Source organism: Apodemus sylvaticus, chromosome 3 (genome assembly GCF_947179515.1).
Source record: "Apodemus sylvaticus chromosome 3, mApoSyl1.1, whole genome shotgun sequence".
Taxonomy (NCBI): Eukaryota; Metazoa; Chordata; class Mammalia; order Rodentia; family Muridae; genus Apodemus; species Apodemus sylvaticus.
The window spans coordinates 156,845,645-156,870,091 of record NC_067474.1 but is presented as its reverse complement, the minus strand read 5'-3'; the positions used below and the strand labels follow the sequence as shown (position 1 = coordinate 156,870,091).

General features: G+C 46.4%; 1 protein-coding gene across 2 annotated transcripts in view; it reads left to right on the top strand.

Moving 5' to 3' along the window:
• The window catches only part of Pdpn (podoplanin), a 32,486-nt gene extending 8,330 nt beyond the window's left edge, over positions 1–24,156 (top strand). The window contains exons 2-6 of one of the 2 annotated variants that reach the window (XM_052175730.1): positions 14,344–14,483; positions 16,836–16,989; positions 20,978–21,016; positions 22,078–22,189; positions 23,085–24,156. In XM_052175730.1, coding sequence (XP_052031690.1) covers positions 14,344–14,483; positions 16,836–16,989; positions 20,978–21,016; positions 22,078–22,189; positions 23,085–23,091 — 452 coding nt within the window. In that variant the 3' untranslated portion in view covers positions 23,092–24,156. Of the gene's footprint in view, positions 1–14,343; positions 14,484–16,835; positions 16,990–20,977; positions 21,017–22,077; positions 22,194–23,084 lie in introns of those variants that run through there. The other variant, XM_052175732.1, reaches the window with a different exon arrangement.
• Positions 24,157–24,447: the final 291 nt, after the last annotated feature.

Genomic DNA, 24,447 nt, shown 5'->3' with positions numbered 1-24,447 from the left:
ATGTTCCTGAGATAGGGCTCTCTCTGTGCTGTGTACCCTGGCCTTGAATTCCTGGACATACGAGATGTTCCTGCTAGGCCCACAAGATAATCACCCTTGACCCCTGTGATAATCAGCCTCGATTTCTGCAGCTTTTGTTTTACGTTTTGAAATCAAGATACCTGAGGTCTTCCTGCCTTGTCCTTTATCGGGACTGCTGTCATGTGGCTGAGTGGCAGGCCATTTGCCTGGCAAGGGAGGCCCCGTGTGGAAGCATTTGATCGGACTATAGTCACCATCTGCTGCATGAAGACCATGAATTTGGTATTTTCCAAACCCTTTGGTAAGAAATGCAATAAAGAAGGTGTGGAGTCGGGGAGACAGCTGAGCAGTTGGGAGGACTTCCTTCTTTTACAGAGGATGAGGTACCCACCTGAGCTTCTGGTTCTGGATCTGATGTCCAACGGCATCAGGCACGTGTTACCCATAGGCTATGTGAGTGTAGGCAAACACTTCATGTCCTCTCCTCGAAATAAGAATAAATCTCCTTAGGAAGAAGGCAGATGCCGTGGTCAGGTTTTCATCACTATGTCCAGATCCCTGATTGGAAGCAACTCAGGGGAAGGAAGGAGTTATTCAGGTACTTGGTTTGAGAGTGCTCATCACAGGACAGGACTGTTGTGAGGTAGCCAGCCACACACACACACACAGAGAGAGAGAGAGAGAAAGAGAGAGAGAGAGATATGCTGGTGCACAGAATACTTCCTCCTTTGCCCTTTTTGTTTAGTCCAGACCTGCTGCACACAGATGCTGCCAACCTCACTCAGAGCACATCTTCTCTCCTGGTCCACACCTCTCTATAAACAGATATACCCACAGATACGTCACCTACTTGAGACTTTACATCCAGTCAAACAGTGACACACACACACACACACACAGAGGTGGGATAGGTAAGAGGCAAGGAATGGGTTGCTAAGCAACAGAGAAGCTTGCACCTCTGTGTTAGACTTTGAGGTGGTGGAGGTTATCCATCAAGACACATCTCGTGGGCATGTGGGGGACCAGTGTGCTGAGAAGGGTCTGAACCACGGGGCTGGGCTAGATGCTTGAGTCTCTCCCACATGTTAGGAAGAAGGGAGAAAGACAGCAAGGGACGTCCCGAAGAGCCAGTAGCAGCCTTAAAAACTTTCATCTACCAAGGGCTGAGATGAGTGTGAAGTTCAGTCGCAGGTGGTTGCCTAACACATGCAAGGCCCTGGGTTTCGACTCTCCAGCTCCAAAGGAAGGAAAGAAAACAAGATTATCCTAGAGCAACCTGAAAACCTCCCAAGATGCAGCTTTTCCAAACCAGGCTGAGGATCAAGGCCAAGGACGGCCACATTCTTCACATTGCGGAAGGCATCCCTGTGCTCACAGCTGGACTGTACCACCGGTTGGATCTGAAAGGGCTCATCTTCCGCTCTTTCGAAATTCCAGCCACTGGGCTGAGGGCCCTGAGTAATCAGAGCTCAGACTCGCAGCCATGCCCAGTTCCCGGCAGAAGGCAAGTGTTTTCCACCCCGCTGTGATGTGACATTCGGGGCAGCACCCCTCAAACATCATATGAGCTTCCCACACTCTTCCCTAGAAGGTGCGTGCCTTCAGATCCAGAAAAAAAAAATCTTAGGAGGTACGATTCCTGCCCACAAAACTGAGAATTCATTTCCCCTTTTACAGGAAAACCGACTGCTGTTAGTCAAGAGAAAAAAAAACTCTCCCCGAGTTGAGTAATGACAGTAATGAAAGCTGGGCTCAGCTGTTTCTGCCTCACTGCTGAGGAGTTGAGGGTGAGCAGTGCCCTGAATCACTTCCGGGAGCCCTAAAAATGCGTAACTATCATTCACCTACTCAAGTGTTCTGGGTCCTCGGGCCGTGAGGGTGACTGGGCAGCAAACTCAGCAGAACGGCCGGTTGCTTAAATGAAGGTTCTAGAACCGCGGAGGGAGGAAATGGTGACGGGCCCAGGTTGGCCAAGCCCGCCCTGGACTAATTCGTGGAGACACTTCCTCCTGGCTTTCCTGGAGAGAGGGGGGCTTTCCCCTGGGGCGACGGGTGAAGGCTGGGGTGGGCAGCCTCGGTGTGGGGAGATGGACCTCAGCCCGGCTTCAAGCTCCTGTGGAAACCTTCCATGGCCAACAGCCTTGCCCAGCGTTGTCCTTAGAAGGTAGAGGCTCGGGGCTGGGGAGATGGCCGTGTTGGTAAAGGGCTTGTCTTGCAGGCATGAGACCTACGTTCGGTTTCCAGCACCCACCCAAAAAGCCAGGCATGGTAGCAAGTGCTTGCAGACTCGGTGCTGGGGAGGCAGAGACCGGAGGATTCCCCGGTTGGCCCCTCTTGCCAGCCACCTGGGCATAACCAACAAGCGCTGGGTCCCAGAGAGTCGTCTCAGAAAACAAGGCGGGCAGGTTCTAGGAAGTGTGCCTGAGGTTGACCTCCACATACGTGTGCATGCACGTGCTCACACACCTGCCCACATGTGCTCACACACATGTGTCTGAACATCCAAGGATGGCCTGGGGGAGGGGACAAGGAGGGGGAGCCTTCTAGGAGTGAGGCAGGAGTGACCCAGAGACATGGCGCTTGAGAGTGGGCTTTTCTTGTACTTTGATGGATCCCGACCTCTAACCCACCGTTGCCACCCTCTCACTGAGCTGACGGCCTCCTAACTCTCCACCTCACCATCCGCCTGAAAAGCAGGATTTTTGTAAAGACCTCAGGAAAGCACCGGGTAGTAGTAGGTTTTAATCACTCACGTGTAAATTCAGTCAGAAGTAACTACTACTCACCCCCTGGACCCTTCTGAGGGGAGAGGAGCCGGTGTGCTTGGGTGGCCTGGAGTATCCCCGCCCCTCCCTTCCGCCTGCCCAGTTACTTACTGACTTCTAGCTGTCAAAATGGGAGTCCTTAACAGCCATTGGCCTGCTGCCTTTTCTGCTTTCTCTCTCTCTCCCTCTCTCTCTCTCTCTCTCTCTTTCTCTTCTTCCTTCTCCTCTTCCTCCTCTTCTTCCTCCTCCCCCTCCTCCTCCTCCCATTCCTTCTCTTCAGCAGAATCGACCTGGAGTCCAGGAACATGTCCTACTCAGGAACCTTGTGCTTCAGTCCTTCAAGTGCTGAGATTACAGGGGTGTGTCATTACTATCCCTACCTCTCCCACCCCCCTGCCACAGCTATCTTTGTTTTTCTTCTTTTTCCTTTCTCCCTCCCTGTCTTCTGTTGCTCCTTCCTTTGAGTCTGGGGATTGACCCCAGGACCCCTGTATGCTCTCCCTGCACTTACCACTGAGCCACACTCCCGCTCTTTCTTCATTGCTCAGTAGTCCAGCTACGAAAACTTTCAAAAGCTGCTTCCAACTTTTTAAGAGGTGACCAGTTGCAGGAGCACAGCCAGCTAGAAGCCCAAAGAAACCTTTGAGCATTATGTATTACCCCTCACCCACTGTGAGGTCAAGGGAACAGGCTTCTAATGTTTGCATGGAGAATTTCCTCAGAAGAGCTGGGAGCACAGCTCTGTTTACCTCAGTTCTGACACCCCTCTCTTTTTAAAAAAGATTTATTCATTTATTATATGTAAGTACACTAGCTGTCTTCAGACACTCCAGAAGAGGGCGTCAGATCTCATTATGAATGGTTGTGAGTCACAATGTGGTTGCCAGGATTTGAACTCAGGACCTTTGGAAGAGCAGTCAGTGCTCTTAACCGCTGAGCCATCTCTCCATCCCAACACCCCTCTCTTAAATGCCCATCCTACCCGCCACAGCATCATGCAACCTGACAGTCAAGTCCCATCTCACCAAACAGCCTTGGTCTATGACTTGACAAAACCCATTACAGTAATGACAGGCAGGGCCACACAGTTCACCCTCACTGGTGAACTGTTCTAGGTCCCATCACTGCTGCCCTACCGTAGGGAAAGGTGGTGTTCACCAGCACTGCCGTGAAGGCAGTGTACAGTGGGAGGGTGACAAATCTAAGGAGTAATGTACCTGTTCCTCTGTCACTCAGCAAACGCCTCCCAAGAACCTACCGTGGTGGCTCCAGATGCTGGCAGTGTGTTAGGGGCTACCACGCTCTCTCAGAGAAAACAAGTGAAGGCCTTCCTGTGGGTGCCCTGGGGTGGCAGGGCCAAGCCTTCCAAGAGTTGTGCACATTAATAAAGAGTTGTTTAGCCCAGGTGTGTTGGTACACAAGGCTCTAATCCCAGTGCTCAGAAGTCTGTGGCAGGGAAGGATCAAGAATTCAAGAATAGCCTGTGTTGCACAGTGAGAGCTTGTCTTTAAAAAGCAGCAAGGGCTGGAGATGGGGGGATAGCTCAATTGCTAGAGTGTGCTTGGTGTGCAAGGATAAGGACCTGAGCTCAAGCCTCAGAATTTGTGTCAAAGATGAAAGCCGCCAGGCATGGGGATGCGAGTTTATTTTTCAGAGTGGGAAGGAAGAAACTGGTAGATCTCCAGGGCTTCCTGGCTTAGCCAGCTCAGCCGACTCGGCAAGTTTGCATCCAATGAGAGACCCTGTCTCAAAGACTGTGGTAGATAGCATCCTGAAGAATGATGATGAGGTTGCCCTCTGATGTGCGCGTGCACGTGCGCCACACACACACACACACACAGTATAGACTTTCAAAGCAGAGAGGAAATTTTCCAGCGCTGGTCTCTTGATCAGGTAGCCAGATAGCCCAGGTGTGTCGATTGAAGAGATTTTTTTTTTTTTTTTTTTAAATCCTTGGCCACACCCATCAACTACCAGGTGTTGAGGAGCGTGGCTTCTGAGGAATGGCTTTTCTTACCAGCAGAGCATTATAAATATCTGCCATTGTGTCCATAATCCAAAGAATGACTTCAACACAAGGCCAAAAGCAGCACCCCACAGGACACAGAGTGTCAAAGCCGTAGTGGGCAGAGGAGAGCTCCAGGTTCCTCTCTCTGTGGCAGAAACCCACTTCTGGTAGCCAAGGGAAGAGGCAGGTGCTCCTGGGACAGCAGGCGATCAGCAGGGTTGACACTGTCTACAGCACGAGGTATGTTCATTCTGAGACATGTGGGGACAACTTGGGACGCGATGGGGAAATAAGATGCAAAAGTCCTTAAGTGGGTAAAGGAACAGAATAGAGGGCTTGTTTATCAAAAACGGATTCTGAGTGCGGGATGTATGTAAGTGTTCGCGTGGATGCGTGCACTCACTGCATGCACATGTAGAGGCCAAACATACATACATGTCGGTTTTCGGTTTTCTTTCCTGGGTTTTTTTTTTTTTTTAAACCTGCACTTGAGTGAGTGAAGGTGTCCACGGGGTCAGAGTCAGTCTCCCCGGAACTGGCTTTTCTGGCAGTTGTGAGTCTGTCTGACCTGGATGCTGAGAACTGAACTCAGCTTGCTCTCTCGTAAACACTGAGCCATCTCTCCAGCCCCTCCACTCAGTGTTTTGAGATATTGTCTCTCCCTGAACCTGGAGCTCGCCCTCTGGCTGGACCAGTGCTGCGGTTACAGACACACAGCCAGCCACGCCGGCTGTACACATGGGCTCTGAGGTCTTCACGGGTGTGTGGCAAACATACTGAGCGAGCCGCCTCCCCCAGGTCTGGACGTATTTTTTTTTTTAAACAATATTTACTGGGAATGTGACAGCATTCACATTCACGCAGAGGTCACAGGAAGCTTTCGGGAGCCGGTTCTCACCTCCACTATGTGGGTCCTAGGGATGAAGTCATGCCTTAGCTACAAAGTTTCTGTATCCATCTAAGAACTCACTAACCCAGGGGACTTGGTTTTCCTAATTAAAAGTCTCAGGTTAGCATAGGAAGTGATAGGCGGAAGTGATAGGCGTCTCCATGGCATCTGCAAATTATGCACGGCCTTCTGCTTTGTTGTCCTGCCCTCTCTACTGCCCCCACCCCCTCCAGCTGCTTCTCCTCCCCCCAGTTTGTTCCTCTTTGGCTTTCCTTGTTAACTGTGTTTCTGTTACTGTCTTTATTCTCCACAGCCCCTAAGATCTCCTCTTCCCCTTGTGGTTCTCTTTCTAGTTTTGTGACTCACACACATAAACAAGCACACACACACACACAAACACACACACATAGACTTTTAAATTTAGATTCTTCTGCCTCTGTGTCTTTCTGAGGCTGGTTTATATCACTAAACATAATGATTTCCAGTTGTAAGGGAACTTTATTTTTTTATTGTTTTGTGGTGTTCGGGGGCGGTTGTTTTGGTTTGATTTGTTTTGTTTAAGACAGGCTCTTCCTGGGTACTCCAGACTAAACTCGAACCCAGGATCCTCCTACCTCCATAATTCGGGGATCACTGGCAGGTACCTCCAAGGCCACTGATAAATGCCTTCCAAAGACACTACTTTGGGATTCAATTTGCTTTAGACAGACAGAACTTTTGAATTGTTTAAATAGAATTATTTTAGTAAGCCTGCATTTAACAGACGCCAGCTTATTTGTTTGTTTAGAAACAGAATCTTTTCTGTGTAGCCTGGGCTGTCTTGAACTTCTTTTGTTTATACCCAAACTTCTGGAGTATGGGGATTATAGGTGTGCCCTAACCTTCCTGGTCTATTTTTTCCAAGTCTTTTTACAGATTTTTTTTTCCTCAAAATCTTTTCAAAATCATCTCTCTATCCTGAACGGAACTGGGAACATATTACTTGTTGATATTGTTTTGTTTAACCTACTGTTTCTCCTAAAATGCAAAACCAGAACTTGCTAGGATTTCCTTTATAAGCATTCAATTTTTTCCAATAACCACAAAAATCATTTCAAAGGCATTTAATCACCTAATCATTTAATCATTTAATCACCAGTATTTAAAGGCATATCTGTGCGTTGAGATATAGGGCAACCTAGAAGGCAAAAGATAGCTTTATATGAGTATACTGTGACTGTCTACACCAGAAGAGAACATGATTCTATTACAGATGGTCATGAGCTGCCACATGGTTGCTGGGGATGGAACTCAGGGCCTCTGGAAGATCAGTCAGTGCTCTTAACCACTGTGCCATCTCTCCAGCCCCATCCTGCCTTTTTTAAAAGAAAAAAAAAATCATCTTTACCCTTTCAAGATTGGTCAGATTCTAAAGTTGCAGGCTGATCAACTGGAGCAGAGAGTAGACAGATGAGATGGCTTTCAGGAGTGTAGGTCCAGGGTGGTGGTGGTGGCGGTCCATGCCTCGAATGCTTGGGAGGGGGATGCAGGCAGATCTCTGAGTTTGATGCTAGTCTGGTCTACAGAGCAAGTTCTGGGACACTCAGAGCTGCGCCGAGAAGCCCTGTCTGGAGGAGTGGGGTGGTGGTGGGGCGAAGGTGCTTGCTGATTATTCGACTGCCTGAGGACCTGAGTTTGATCTCTGAAACCCACACTGTAGGGAAAACTGACTCCCACAAGTTATCCTTTGACATCCACATGCAGGTGATAGTACAATGCCCCCACCCCAAGCAAATATATAAGTATGTAGTTGTAATAAAAGGTTTCTTTTAGAAGATAAAAAGGAAGCTATAAGAGCTCATCGTGTGGAGCTGGAAAAAGAATTGGAGCTGCTGAACTAGACTTCACTTAGAAACCAGAGGAAACTCTCACAAGCAACACAGTGCGGACTCCTTCAAGCTCAGCTGGCTTTGTGTGGAAGAGAGACACTCCTGGGAGGCATTAGCATTGGAGTTCTCTCTCAGCTCCAGCTCCTGATCAGAGAGAGAGAGAGAGGGAGAGAGAGAGAGAGAGAGAGAGTGTGTGTGTGACCAGTGTGTGTGAGACCAGTGTGTGACCAGTGTGTGATGTCTCTATACATCACAGGATGATGAGAGCCACTGCCCACTGCCTGCCCAGTGCTTTCCTGGCACATTCTTTCTTCAAAGCAGTAAATACATCAGCATTTGTATTGCAGAAAATGTGGTGTGCAAGATGCTGATCCAAAGCAAGATCTTGGGTGCTTTGGTCCCGAGAGTCTTACCTTCTTTGTTAAGGGCGTTTGGACTGCAAATTGGCAAGCATCATTATCTTTAGTGAGATTGGAAGTTTTCAGATCCTGCTAGCTCTTTGGGGCCCCAACCACCCAGGCACAGTAATATCTGTCAGTCCAGGAAAAAAACACCCTTCTCTCATTATTATTACTGTTGTCGTTGCCATTGTCGTCGTTGTTGTTATTATAACCAATAACCAAGTACAGATCACTCAGGTTAGCATTTACAACACGCCCACTAATAGACTTGTGCTTTCTTTCTCCTGTTCTTCCTGGCCTATAACAAGAAATGCCCCCTACTCAAGAGCACACCCACTCTGCTGTGGGTCAGGACACACCTCGCTTTGTGGGAAAAACCTGGCTTGTTGTTTGCACTGATTTGGACCACATAGCCTTCCGTTCTTCCTCCAGAGCATCAACAGCTACTTCGTGTCCGTGCTCTTATTTATCACGGGAAGTACAAAGTTTGTTTTCCTTGTTCACTTCAGTGAGTCTGAGGCGGGTGTGACTGGGAAGGAAAGATGCAGCTTCATCCTGACACAGCTGTCAGTCACAGTTGTGGGACCTCAAAGAAGAGCCAGAGTTATTTGTGTTCTTTGCTTTGAGATAGGGTTTCTAATCGCGTCTCAGGATTGATCCCGAACTCACAAGCCTCCTGAGTCAGCTTCCAGGGTGCTTGTGAGATTCCGGGCATCAGCTACCACACCCAGTAGGAGAAAAAAAAAGTTCTCTTTTGTTTTTTGTTTTGTTGTACATGCATGTTGTTGGTTAATTCATGTGATACTAGGGCATGAACTCAGACATGCCAGACGAGTGCTCTACAGACAGGACCTATACTCCTATCCAGTGACTCCAGTCCTTACGGTGACTGACTTCACTTGGACAGCCTTTCTAAGATGCGCATGCTTTTAGGACAAATCACATCTCCCCTCTACGCAACCTCCCACAGATACAGAGGAACGTGTGGCACTATGACACATGACATCTCCAGTGCCACATTTGAGCTCCCTCGTAATCTTACGGGACAAAGGTTGTTGTGGAACTGAATCTTGTCATATAAGGTTTGTGAATATATCCCCGTTTTATGGACTGCTTCAAGAAAACACAGATGAATCAAATGATTAAGTATGTAAACAGAGACTTGGGGAAACAGACAGGAATAGTCACATCACCTGAGGAAGGCTTCGTAAGTGTGGTGTCAGAGAAAATAAGACATCTGATTATTGACTGGCAGGTTTGCCTTTTGCAGAACAGATGCAGATACCAACTTGTAGAAAAACAGGCTGTAGCATCTGAAAAAAAAGGGTATTCAGTGTGTGTGTGTGTGTGTGTGTGTGTGTGTGTGTGTGTGTATGTGTTCATGTGGGTGTGTGGACCTGTGTACGAGTCCATGTATAAAGCTGATATTAAGTGTCTTCTTCCTCAGCCACTCTCCATCTATTTTTGAGACAGGGTCTCTCACTGAGCATTCCAGTTCTGCCAGACTGGCTGGCCAGTAAGTTCTAGCAATCCTCTCTCTCCCCTCCACCAGCACCAGGGTTACATGCTTGTGTCGCCTGTGGAAAACTCTTGGCAAGCCCTGTTGACTGAGCTGGCTTGGTCAATCTCCATACTCAGATTTATTGTTACTGTTGTTGTTGTTGTGTGTTTTGGTTTGGTTTGTGTTTTTTGTGGGCTTTTTTTTGTGGTGGGGGGTTGGTTTGGTTTGGTTTTTGTTTTGTTTTGTTTTGTTTGAGACAAGGTTTCTTTGTCCTAAAACTCACTCTGTAGACCAGGCTGGCCTCGACTCAGAAATCCACCCGCCTCTTCCTCCCAAGTGCTGAGATTAAAGACATGTACCACCACCTGTGCCACCACCGCCCGGCTGCGTTTTTTTGTTTTTCAAGATAGGGCTTCTCTGTGTAGCCCGGGCCATCCTGGATCTTGCTCTGTAGTTCAGGCTGGCCTCAAACTTAGAAACTTACCTACCTTTGCCACCCCTATACTGGGACTAAAGGTGTGCCACTGCCTAGACATACAGAATTTTTTAAAAAATGTAGTTTACGTGTATGTTTGTCTTTGTGCACGCGTGCATGTAGATGCAGTACCCACAGAGGACAGTAGAGGGCATCAGATCCCCTAGGACAGAAGTTACAGGCAGTTTTGCGCTTCCATGAAGGTGTTGAGAACTAAATCTGGTTAAGAGCACTCGATGCCTGAGCCCCCTACCTTTTTAAAGATCAACAGCAAAAAATGCCATTCTTGCCGGGCAGTGGTGGCACACGCCTGTATTCCCAGCACTTGGGAGGCAGATGCAGGTGGATTTCTGAGTTCTAGGCTAGCCTGGTCTGCAGAGTGAGTTCCAGGACAGCCAGGGCTACACAGAGAAACGCTGTCTCGAAAAACCAAAAACTAAAAAAAAAAATTTTTTAAAAATGCCATTCTTTAAAATCCAAAGGGACGGATTTCTGTCATGTGGAGAAATTCCATTGAGTCTCGCGCCCGTGCCAGCTGCAGCTGAGTGTGTCAGGAAGTGTACTCAGGTGACTGGGAAGGGATACAGATGTTTCCAGAACTTTCCTGGCCAGCCAGACTGAGAACATTGGTTGCTATCGTGATTCCTCACCCTCTGCTTATATAGTGTTTGTATGTAAGCACGAAGTGCAACCCTGAGTGCCTGTGTGCTAGTGTGTAGCTCCTAGAAGGACATCTGAGTGCAAGGACATCAATCCAGGGCTTGGGGACCACGGGAAAAGAGAAAGGGGGATGTCAACTGCTGCCTGGAAACTCGGCAGCTGGCCGAGTCGACGCTCTCCACCAGGGAGAGCCTTCAGCCAAAATAATTGAGAATCTTGTAAAGATAACTTTCCCATGGAGCCAAAAAGAATCCTGGGCCGGGGAGACAAAAGACACGCATGGTCATTCATAAAACACCCTTTGTCTATTCAGGGCGACTTCAGTCTTGGCTCCTCGGGCCAAGGGGAAGAAAGAACAAGGAGGAATTTTTATCGAGTTACTCGTTCAGTGAGCTGAGCTTTCTATGAAGGGACTGAAGCCAGCTTCATTCAGAACTTTTGTTTTTAAAACAGGGCTTGTTTTAAGTTAGAGACACGGGATGAAAAATGATTTTGACAGTGGTTCCAGGAAACCTTTTAACAATTGATGTTTAAAACTGGATTTGATCCAGGGGAATGAAGGGGTTTTTTGTTTTGTTTTGTTTTGTTTTTTAATGTTCTCTATTAGCATATATTAACTGTCCATGATACTGGGTTTCATTATGACATTTCATACATGTATATAGTATGTTCTAACCATATTCTCCTCTTTCTGGTCCTTCCCACCGTCCTTCTAGTCTTCATTCTCTTCCAAACTAACAAACTACACCTTCCTGATTTCATATCTTCATATCTTGTGTGTGTGTGTGTGTGTCCCAGTGAGTTTCAGTAGGGTTGTCTATAGGAGGAGAGTGGGTGAGGGTTTGCTTGTGGGAGTGTGGGTATCTTTCCAGTGGCTATGCCACTAAAGAAGTGTCTATTCCACAGGGATGCTTAGGTTTTAAGTAGGGATTATTTGTCTGGAAAATGGACATTAAACATCTGTCTATTCCACAGTCACAATCCCTGCCCTCAGCCCATAGTAGCAAATGACCACAAGAGGAGGCCTACCATGTGTATGCACTAAGTTTTGACAATTTTAAGGCTTTTCCTGAGATTTTATTTTTTAAGGATGCCTGGGCTAGGTAGCTCATCTGAAACCATCCGTTGGCAACTGGAATAGGGCCAGCTGCGCAGAGAAGGCTCCTCCGAAACAGAGCAACTTTCCTCCAGAGGCCTCCCGCCCCGTTGGCATGGGCACTTGGAGAGTTATGATCAAATGTTTATCAGCCGTGCTCCTGGCTGGGCTGTCTTAACGGAGGGAGGATAACATTGTGGGGGGAAGCATTGCTCACCAGAGCAGCACCCACTGGAAAACATCTGCTCTTTAATTACACCCCGCGCTTTCCAAGCGCCCCTCCCCCCCATTCCTCCGCAGTCCCTTCTTCTTTCTGCGCTCAGGCACGGTGTTTCCATTGCTGCTGCATGCAGTCTGGGGAGGAAGCCCGCAGCCAGTGAGTCAGATTGTAACTCGTGAAAAGGATTACTGGAGCAGACGCATGCGGTTAGTCAGAGGCAGCGGAGGACACTTATCAACCCCAATCATGCTGTTTGAATCCCTCCATTTTCCATTGACCCTAAAGCCTAGATCTTTATTCCCCTCGTGGCTCTGGAGACTGGAACGTTCAAGAGCGTGGCGCCCCTTCTGCCAACACCTTTGTAATGGCATAGCTCTGCTGAAGACTTGATGTCGCGGTAAGAGTGCATGCGTCAGTTCAGATCTACCCTCTCTTACTAAGCCACCAGTCACCTCCCCGTGACCCCATCCTGATGACCTCATTCAATTCCCGTTACCTCTCTAAGGCCCCGGCTTCAAGCACTATTGACTCAGTGACTGTGGAGATTTCGATTTCGAAGCACGTGGGGTCTGGGGAGACAGACGCAAGCCGGCCGTGGCACCTCGCCGTTCAGATTCCTTCTTTCCTAGGTGGCTGTAGTTTGTGTCAGGTTGACTCACATGTCATCCGAGCACGAGGACCCGAGTTTAAAGCCCAGAACGCACAGAAAGCAGATGCAGTCGATGGATAGTGAACATCGGTGGCTCTAGTGCGTCCCTTGAGAGGTGGGGACGGAGACAGGAGAACCCACAGTTCACAAGCCAGCTAGCTTGACTTCTGTAGTGGCAAGCAATAAGAGACTCTGTCTCCAACAAGGTGCAAGTGGAGAAGTAATGCCTTACTTAGGGTTTAGTTGCTTCGAAGAGACACTATGACCAGGACAACTCTCATAAAAAAGGACAACACTTAATTGAGGCTGGCTTACAGGTTGGCCCATTGTCTAGGCTGGAAGCATGGCAGCGCACAGGCAGGCATGCTGTTGAAGGTTCTACATCTCACTCCACAGGCGGCAGAAGGAGGCCTTATACCACCACACTGGGCATAGCTTAGGCATAGGGAACCTCAAAGCCCACAAAAACCACAGTGACACACTTCCTCCAACAAGACCACACGGATTCCAACAAGGCCACGCCTCCTAACAGCACTACTCCATACGAGCCAAGCATCGAGTCTCTGGAGGTCACTTCTATCCAAGCCACCATAAATGACACCTGAGGCTGGTTTCTGAACTCTGCACACACAGCACAGCACACACATACCTACACACACACACACACACACACACACACACACACACACACACACACGGGCAGTTGGATCAAATAGGTTTAGCTTTTGGTACTAAGCATCCTGTTGCATCTCAACACCTTTAAGTGCACCACTGACTCCAGCCTCCATATGTAGCATGGCGGCGCACACTTAATCCCAGCACTCAAGAATCAGAGACAGGTGGATCTCTGAGAGCTCAAGGACAGCCTGGTCTACAGAGTGAGTTAAAGAACACCCAGCGCTTACGTAGAGGGGCCCTACCTATCTCAAAAAAGAAGTTGAAATGAGTGTATGGAGTCAGTGAGTCAGCAGTCTTAATTATCCAAGTGGGCATCAATCTCAGTTAAATAGTAATGGAGATTTGGTTCGTTGAAGTACTTTTAAATTTTACTACCTCTTATGTAGTTATGAGGGGGCACATATGTTATGGTACACATGTGGCCATCACAGGACAATTTTCAAAAGTTGGTTTTCTCCTTCCACCATGTGGGTCCCAGGTTTGATCTCAGATTTTCAGGCTTGGTAGCAAAGCACCTTTACCTTCATGGCCATCTTGCCAGATGTTTGTTTGTTTGATTGATTGATCGATCGATGATTGACTCTTTTTTATCTGGTTAATGATTTGGTGCTGGGGATTTATTGGGCATTCCAAGCGTGTGCTCCATAGTGAGCTTCAATCCTACGCCTGAGTCTGATTGTAAAAAGCAAGCAATTATTTTGTTGGACATTGTAGATTTGGACAGAGCATGGACCCTGGTGGTATGTTTAGAAAACTGTTCAAATGATTCTACAGAGTTTTTCTGGTCTATACAATACTCTGTCCACCTGAGCGCATTAGCCACGGAAGACACTGTCTCTACTAAAAAGGGGCGGGCAGACATGTCCATGGCCAGAGCATCTGGGTGGCACCTTCGCCATGTGTTTCCAGTTTCCTTTGCTTCTAGGTAGAGACAACCAGGCCATGGTATGTGTCAGAGGCCCCACAAGGGCAGTGGTGTTGGCTTTGGTACAGAGACAGGACAGGAAGGACCACAGTCTACGGCTGAGAAACAGAAGCATGACTATAGGTAGTCAATTACTTTCGTCCTCATCATTTGCATACTGCATCACTGATTTGCCTTTCTTTTTCAGGGACTATAGGTGCAGCACTAGAAGATGATATTGTGACCCCAGGTACAGAAGATGGCATGGTGATCCCAGGTCTAGAAGACAGAGTAACAACCACAGGTGCTACGGGAGGACTGAACGAATCTACTGGCAAGGCTCCTCTGGTAAGTGTCTAGGGAAAGGGGGAGTTGCCTCCAAAAACAGGCTGTCACATGCCAGCGTATGATGTATGCTTGTGTAAGAAAACAGCTCCATATGAAGAAATGGTGTGGCTCACAACAGTGACACAGGTCTCATCCTGGGACAAAAGAGCTGCTATGTTGGCACAGACTCCTTGAGAGCAATAGACCACATCTTCTCATGGGCTGAAGAGATGACTCAGTAGTTCTGAGCACTGACTGCTCTTCCAGAGGTCCTGAGTTCAATTCCCAGCAACCACATGGTGGCTCATAACCATCTGTAATAGGATCTGATGCCCTCTTCTGCTATGCATGAAGACAGCGACAGTGAGGTCAAGAAATAGACCACATCTTCACAAAATAGAGAGAAACCAGCTCAGTATTTGCAAACATGAGCTGGGGCATGTAATTATATGTGTAATTCTAGTATCCAGGAGGCAGATGTCTGTAAATGCATATCCTACGATATGGCGGCTATAAGTGCAAATAGTAAAATAATTCCTGTAGCCTGGTCTACACAGTGAGTTCCAGGATAGCCAGGGCTACGTAGTAAGATTCTGCCAAATAAAACAAACAAGTGACTTAAAAAGGTCTGGATTTAAAAACTTTAGTATGTCCCTGGGGAAGGGAGATGCATTCATCCAAAAAGGGTATGAAAGCCGCAAGCCAGTTCCTACCCAACCTCACCCTGTGTATTTCTTCATCCAGATTGTTTGCTATGCTGGGCATGGTGGTGCACGCTTTTAATCCCAGCACTTTTGGGGGGCAGAGGCAGGTGGATTTCTGAGTTCCAGGACAGCCAGGGCTACACAGAAACCCTCTCTCAAAAAACAAAAACAAAACAAAACAAAAAAAACCCCAACAAATTATTTGCTATGTTCTCGGTGGTAAACAATGAAAACGTTTAAAAGCCAGCACTGGGCTAGTTGGGGAAATGGGTCTCAGTAACATGCATGCCTGGTAACACGTTACATAACATACATGCCTTATAACATGTAAGCATAAGGATCTGAGTTCAATCCCCAGAACCCATATAAAAAACCAAATGTGATGATATCCGGTGATTGCCCTAACTCTGGAGAGGCGGGGAAAGGTGGGTCCCAGGGGTTTGCTGGCCAGCTAGCCTAGCCTAATTGACCAACCCCAGGTCAGTGAGAGACTTATGTCACAGAACAACAAACACATTCACATATATATTTCCTCCCCAACCCCTGCATACATTTATACTTAAAACCAGGACTACAAACCACTGTGGTGGAATGGCTGAGTTCTGGCACACCGTGAAAACTCTTCAGTTTTGTTTGTTGAATGTACTTCACAGAGTTGCCTGTGCATACTGAGAATGCATTTAAAGGGCCCAGTACAAAGTAAGTTGTTGGTTTCAGTGCGCTGTCCCCTTTCATATCATTCTGCCGAGTTGATGTTATGAGGTTTATTTTTTTAAAGACTTTTTATTGATTTCTTTGTGAGTTTCACATCATGCACCCCAGTCACACTCATCTTTCTGTTCCCTAGCATCTGCCCTTGCAACCTCCCCCAACCGAAATACACACCAACAACATGAACAAAAGACAGCATAGAAAGCATCTCCTTGTGGAAGCTGTGACGTGTCACAGTGTGCCCCGCAGTGTACCCCTCTGTCCACATTCTTCACTTGTTGATTTTGTTGCAATGAGTCCGGTTTGATGTCTCTCTGGCTTCTGGGGTGCCGTCCATATTGGATCCTCATCGGTACTCCTGATTATCCTGTTAATTGCCCTGTGTCCTGGAGATCCTGTAGCTTTGGATCAGCAGGACTGGCCCTTTCATGGATTCTAACCATTTGCAGATGGTATAGAATTTGGGGTACTTACACTCAGAGCCCCGGATCTGGGCCTGGGTGGGTGGCAGCTGAGCAAGTCAGTCCACTGTAGGGTGTTTTTTGCTTGTTTGTTTTTGTTTTTGTTTTCCTTGCTTAAAGAATTAAAAGACCAGAAGTCTCAGTACCTTCTTGATTTAGGATTTATCCTAACATTTAATTTCTGGATTGAACTGGTTTCAGTCCCCATCTCCACTCCATTTTGGTTTGGTTTGGATTTGGTTTTAGTTCCATCTGGAATGTGTCTGGTTTTTGTTTGTTTGTTTGTTTGGTTGGTTGGTTGGTTGGTTTTGTTTTTGTTTCGAGACAGGGTTTCTCTGTGTAGCTCTGGCTGTCCTGGGACTCACTCTGTAGACCAGGCTGGCCTCACACTCAGAAATCCGCCTGCCTCTGCCTCCCAAGTGCTGGGATTAAAGGGACACTGTACATTTTAAACCTTCAGGATTTATCCTCTCTCTTGCTTGCCTTGCTTCTGACAGGTACCTACACCCAGAGAGGGTGGGGAGAAGCCTCCCATTGAGGAATTGCCAACCGGGGGAACCTCGGACCATGATCACAAAGAGCATGAGACGACCACCGCCAGAGTGGTGACAAGCCACTTCGCAGGCGGGAAAACAAGCCATCCCGATAGAGGTGGGTCCAAGAGGAGAGACTAAGAAAACAAATCCCACACCAGGTTTTGTATGAAGGGTCCAGAATCCAGTGTAGCAACTATCAAATTAGATTTAGTTTATTGGCTTTTTCTAGAGATATCTCTTAACCTTGAATGATACCTAGTGGTAACTTCCTACATGGGGCAATCGCTGACTCCTTCCCAGTGTGGTATCGCCGCCCCTCTGTTAAGAATTTTGTGTTGGCTGGCGGTTGGAGAGGTGGCTCAGAGGTTAAGAGCACCAACTGCTCTTCCGAAGATCCTGAGTTCAAATCCCAGCAACCAAACCACATGGCGGCTCACAGCTATCCATAACAAGATCTGACGCCCTCTTCTGGTGTGTCTGAAGACAGCTACAGTGTACTCACATATAATAAATAAATAAATCTTTGGGCCAGAGCAAGCAACCATCTGTAATAAGATCTGACTCCCTCTTCCCGAGTGTCTGAAGATAGCTACAGTGTATTTACATATAATAAATAAATAAATTATAATAATAAATAAATAGTTATATATTTATAAATATAGACAAATAAATTATAATAAGTGAATAAATAAATACATATAATAAATACATTAATTAATTGAAAAAAAAAGAACCTTGTGTTAGGGTTGGAGAGATGGCTCACTGGCCAAGCACATGAATACTTCCAGAGTTCAGTTCCCAGCTTCTCACAGTGACTGTCTTCTGAGGGTGCCACACACAAATGTATACACATAACAGAGGTAAAATACATTTTTGAAAAGGAAAAACATCTTGCGTAAGATGGCGTTCTATGGCTCAGCAGGTCAGCAGGTAAAGAAAGAGGCTTGCTGCCAAGCTTGAGAACCTGAGTTCAGTCCCTGGATCGTACATGCTTGAAGGCAAGAAACTAAGGCCTGAAAATGTCTCCTGCAGGCCACCACAGCACAGTGCCCACATACAAGAAACAAATGAATAAGTAATAAGAATTTTTAACCAATCTTGTGTTGACAACTCAAGAGCAGCAATTCTATTACTTCACATTATGGCTGCTATAAGTCAGACTCAGCAGGACTTTGGATTGTGTCCATTATCCAGGCTGGTGCCTACAACCTGAACTGACTTTGTAGCTGTGGAGCCCTGATCATCCTACCTCTACTTTCCAAGTGCTGGGATTACATAGGCCGCTGTGCCTGACTGAATGTTGTATGTTATTTAATGCATACTTCAGGTCCAGTTGCCAGTGTGGCCTTAAGAACTCAAGACCCTTTTTTTTTTAAATTTATTTATTTATTTTATTTTATGTATAAGAGTACACTATAGCTGTACAGATGGTTGTGAGCCATCATGTGTGTGGTTGCTGGGAATTGAACTCAGGATCTCTGCTTGCTCTAGCCCCATTCACTCCAGCCCAAAGATATATTTATTATTATATGTAAGGATACTATAGCTATCTTCAGACACCCCAAAAGAGGGCATCAGCTCTCATTACAGATGGTTGTGAGCTACCATGTGGGTGCTGGAATTTGAACTCAGGACCTTCAGAAGACCAGTCAGTGTTCTTCACCACTGAGCCATTTCACCAGCCCAACTCTTTTTTTCTTTATTTTAATGATTTATTTTTATTTTATGTGCATTGGTGTTTGTCTGCATATACATTTGTGTGAGGGTGTTGGATTCTGTGGAACTGGAGGTACAGACAGCTGTAAGCTGCCATGAAGGTTCTGGGAATTGAACCCACCCAGGTCCCCTGGAAGAACAGCCAGCACATCCAATCACTAATCCATCTCTCCAGCCCCTCTAGCACTTCTAAGGCTTAAAACAAAAATCTCTTTAGATCCAGATTTGGTAGTACATGACCATAATGCTCATATTCTGAGGCACAAAGATTGCTAATTAGAAGCTAGCCTAGACTACATAATAAGACTTTATCTTACAAAATAGCTACATGGGGCTATATAAGATGCTGTCTCAGGAACAAAACAAATCTTCCATATTTGTACATACCACTGCATACATATCACTGTCCACAGTATTTAACACCTGGAAGCAACAGTGTTCACAATCAGGTGAAAAACGTTATATCTACATATGGTGGAATATTATTTAGCTTTAAAAGAGAAAGAAATGCTGGCAATGCTACCTTATACACAAGACAGTTCAGTTGGACACCAAGGACAGTGTGGTGTGCAACTACCTGCTTGAAGCACCTGGAAGTGCTGAAACCAATAGTCATAGACATCGGCATGGTGGCCCCTAGAAGCTTAGGAGGAATGAATGAAGAGTCGCTGTGTAGTATGTTTAAATTTTACACAATGGGAAGGGGTTGAGAATGAGGCTCTGACAGATACTTGCCAAGCATGGCCAACCAAGGTCCTGGGTTCAAGCCTTGGCACACACACAAAAAGAGTTCAGTCAATGGATGAAGGTGATGATTGTACAAGATTAAGTATAATCCCACTGAGCTGCACAATTAATAGGATTTGTGTTGACTAGGCATGGCAGTGCACACCTTTAATCTCAGCAATTAGGAGGCAGAGGTAGGGGCTGGACAGATGGCTCAGCGGTTAAGAGCCCTTCTGAAGGTCCTAAGTTCAAATCTCAGCAACCACATGGTAGCTTACAACCATCCATAACAAGATCTGACGCCCTCCTCTGGTGTGTCTGAAGACAGCTACAGAGTGCTTATAAGAACAAATAACTCTTTGGGCCAAAGCAAGTGGGGTTGACTCGAGCAAGCAGAGGTCCTAAATTCAATTCCCAGCAACCACTTGAAGGCTCACAGGCATCTACAGTTATAGTGTACTCATATACACAAAATAATAAAATGAATAAGTCCTTTAAAAAAATATTATTATTAAATACCAGCCAGGCAGTGGTGGTTGCACACCTTTAATCCCAGCACTCAGGAGGCAGAGGCAGGTGGATTTCTGAGTTCGAGGCCAGCCTGGTCTACAGAGTGAGTTCCAGGACAGCCAGGGCTATACAGAGAAATCCTGTCTCGAAAAACCAAAAAAAAAAAAAAAAAAAAAAAAAAAAAAAAAAAAAACCATTAAATACTAGGCACAACCAAGCCAGCAAAGAAAGGAGTGTTACAGCACATTTTGAAATCATGGAGGATTTCTCATTTCTATGGTGATTCAGCATCCAACCAGTAGAAAAAGCAGCCCCCCCCCTTTCACTGAGCATTCCCTCTGTTGCTCTTGGGTGTTGAAGGGGTGGTTCAGGGGCTAAGAACACTTGCTGTTCTTAGAGGACTAGGGTTCAGCTCCTAGCAACAGCGTTGCAGCTAACAACCATCTGTAATGCCAGTTCCAGGTAGTTGATCCTAGGGGGTACACACCTGTAATCTTGGCTTGGCACTGGGAGGAGGAACTTGAAATGAAGAGGGTGCGTATTGTTGCCCAGGCTGGGATGCAAGAAGAAACCTTCAAGAAGTTTGAAAGTGGAAGTGGAAGTCACGTGACCAGCTTTCACTCGGCCTAGCGGGGTTGTGTGCTGCCCCACAATGCCTAGTTCTGACCATCAAAGAAGAAAGGAGTAGATAGCAGGAAGCAGCCCAGGTTACCTCTTCCCAGGTTAGAAGCCTGCTGGGAAAAGGCTCAGATAACCCTTCTTCTTTTCCGGGATCTTGATTTTAAAAAAAAAAAGATGAAGCAGCCACACCTGGATTCTTTTGCTATGCCTCAAAGTTTCCAGTTATCTTACAGCTCTGGGACGCAGTGTCCCTGACTCTGAGAATAAGATAAGACAAAATCTAATGGGTGCAAAAGTATTGTGAGCCTGTAGGGGGGAAGTAGCAGTCGCAAATTGATGGTAATAGTTATAGAAACAGCCATCTGTCTGTCCCGGCTGCCTTCTAAACCCTCTGTTGGGTTTGTTGAAGAAATTACCTTCATTGTGTAAGTTTTGTTACATTCCACTTAAGGTAAATTTATCTGCCAACTGTTAAATTATAGTCATTAAATCCTAATAATTCTCTGTCGTCTGTGTTTTTATCTTTCCAGATAATGCAGATGATGAAACTCAGACAACAGATAAGAAAGGTAAATGGGATTTTAGTATTCCTTTGGGAGATAAAAAGTAAGTTTCTTTGAACCTTTTTTTTTTTTTAAAGAATTCCTTTCTTTCTTGGATCTCAGTCAAACAATAAGCAGATTAAACATCTCACCACTACCCCCTTTCCTCCCTTCCTTTCTCCCTCCCTCCTTCCCGTTTTGAAGTACTGGGAATTGAACCCAGGACCTTACGCATGCTAAGCCAATGCTCTACCCCTAAGCAACATCTCCAACCCACTTCTCACTTTACTTTGAGACAGTTTCACAAAGTTTCTCCCAGGCTGACTGCTCTGCCAGGCCCAGCACCTTCGTCTTTCTAATAAGAGAAAAAAAAGGGGGGAAGTCTGTATATTTGGAAAGAAATCTAGCTGGGGGCATAGTTGAGTTGTAACCCTGTTAGTATGGGAACACAGAACTACATAAATATGTATTTGAGCGTGCATACACACATACTTCTTCCTCCACTCCACACTTAGTGTATTTACTTAATGGCAGCTGTGGAGAATAACAAAGTATCACTGAATAATAACATATACTGAATAAGCTGGCATCTTTGTTCTTTGTTATGGAAATAATTTGAGGTTTTCCCACTTAAATAATGTTGGCTGTAAGTTTTCATACATTTTTTTTTTATGTATTAAACCTACGTTATTATGCTGCAGTATGTTCCGTCTCTTCTGAGTTTTTAGGGACTTTTGTCATTGAAGTCGTAAAGAAGCATGCCCATCAACAATGATGCCAGCGTGTTATGTGTGATAAATCTAGAGACTCGGAAACCTGTTGATTCACAAGCTGGGATTAGACCGGGGCTGGAGCTGGGGCTTGGTGGGACCTGGCTCGACGAGCTTGCTCAAGGCCTGGGTTTGCTCTCTGGTACCAGGCAGGGGAAAGTGGCTCAGTGCTTTCATGCTTGACTCCTCAGGACTTGGGAGACTAGCGGAGACCGTTCCCTGCAGAGAACAGCAGGGCAGTTCTGTTACTTGCTTGTGACAATGGGGCTCAGCACATCTGTTTCTTCCTGGCTCTCACGCTCCCCCCTGTCCTTTTAGATGGCTTGGCGGTAGTGACTCTAGTTGGAATCATAGTTGGAGTCTTGTTAGCCATCGGCTTCGTCGGAGGGATCATCGTTGTAGTTATGAGGAAGATTTCTGGAAGGTTCTCGTAAGTAACCTCTCATCCCCATGTGATGTGTGAATGTAGGCGATCTTGCCACCATTCAAACCTTGGCTTGCGCATGCGCAGAAACCTCTGAACAAGGTGCTCCTCAGAAGCCCATTGCCTCCACAGGTGCAGCCTCTGACAGTCTTCCTGAGATGGATGTCAGCCCTGGCTTTAGAAGTTTCTGAAAACACAAATTTCTGACTTATTTTGAGGTCTGAACAGATCTGATCTCTCGGCTTAATTTTCCAACTGCTCAAATTTGAAAGAAAAATCCCAGTTTTTTTTTAACTATATATTTTTATTTTCTATACTCTTTGTTTATGTAAATCCCAGGTTTTAACTTGTTTCCTTATCTCCTCGCTCCCTCTGCCATTAACAGAAGGTGGGCTGGGGGGAAAAAGCACCGTCACAGTGCTAAAGCCGCTGTTCTGATGAAGAAATACACTGTGGGAGACGGTGGGTGGGGTGGCGGGCGAGCATGTTTTACATTTAGGTTCCTCCCCCACACCCGCCCCTCACACCCTTCCACCTCATAGGTCATCCCCATGGTGTTGACTTTAGGCAGAAGGAGTCTAATCCTGGTTAGGCTTCCTTTAGAATGTTCCAACTCAGGACCAGAAGAAAACCAGAGAAATACGATGGGCAGGGAGGAGGGGATGTGCAATCTATGACTGGAAGGCGCACTGTCAGGCAGCTGTCCATGTATCGTGCTTACAAATGACTGGAGTCCTGACCCTGGCTGTGAAAGGTGTGGAAGGGAATATCTGAGGGGAAAGGGCACAAGGTTCCGGGACTGAAGCAACAGAGAAGGACAATAGGATCAATTGACAGTGGGGAAGGGAGTGACTGGTCCCAACCACAGTAAAAGCAGTAATAATTTTCTTTATTTCCACAGGCCCTAAAGAGCTAAACAGAAGAAGTGGTTCTCCCAACACTTCTGAAAGTCACAGAGCTTCCAACTTGCCCTGTTCCCCATCCTCTTCCAGTGGAGGAAGATGACCCATGGAATGCCCACCCACCCCACTCACAGCCATGGTGACTCCCCCCCCTCCTCCAGTTGCCAACAATACCAAAGGAAAGATACGGGACAAGCCAAGGTCCGAGAAGCATCTGCCTTTGGCAAACAAAAGTTTTAGCATAAATGTTGTGATCCACGATTCAAAAGACAACAGGCTTAGAAAATGGAGCAAAACGGAGACAGTATCACCAGCTTTCGCAACTGTAACCATGGGTTTGTTTGTCGTGGCCAGTCTCTGTTATTCTTAAAAAGCAAAGGAGTCTGGTAATGTTACATCTCAGAGGCACGAGTTCTTTTGCAGTTGCTAATCTGCCTGCAACTGCAGTTGATACATACACATTTCAGCCTAGTCAGAAGCTTCCACTGAGCCTTCAGTTCTGGGAAGATGGTTTGCTTTTTACAAGTCTTCAAACCGTCTCTAAGCCTCCGATGACTTAATGACCCAGAGGTGTGTCTCCTCCACTCTCCTTGGTGATGGAAAGCCCAAGTTGAAGAGCCAGGTCCTCATCTCCCATGGACTCAAGCCCGCAGATCAGCCACGTCTTTCTGGATAATGGAGATCTCCTCCCAGATGGTGAGAATGCTGTTGGATGTCACAAGATGCCAGAGGCTCAGCCGCTGTAGAACCAAGAACATTTCTGTCCTTAAGTGGAAGTGACTCCTGTGCCTGCTTTAGTATAGGAAATAAGACCGACCAGTTTGTAACACCTGCCTTCTGCTGCTCAGGAAAGACAAGGAAAGCAAAAATAATTTTGTATCATCTTAATTGCTCTTATGTGGTGGATGTAAAAGTTTGATGTTAATAGAAGATATTTCCCATCTTCGTGACATAACACATTCTTTCCGTGGGACTCAGTGTTGCTAGGACAGAGCTGTAGTGTCTTGGTCACCTGTGTTGGTACTCAATACAGTGTAGACATCTTTTCAAATAAAACATGATTGTGTACAAGCCTGAGTCCAACATTTGACACTTCTATCGACTTCAGATGTCATTTCTGCTATTGTAATTTGGCGGGGGGGCGGGGGTTAATTTTTTGAGACCGGGTTTCCCTGTGTACCCCTGTCTTGGAACTTGCTTTGTAGACCAGGCTAGCCTCAAACTCAGAGATCTGTCTGCATCTACCTCCTTAGTGGTGGGACTAAAGGTGTATGCCACCATGCCTGACTAAGATTATATCTTTTACACATAGCTGCCTGTTGACTTAATGGAAAAAGAAGTATCCATGGTCACAGGAAGTTC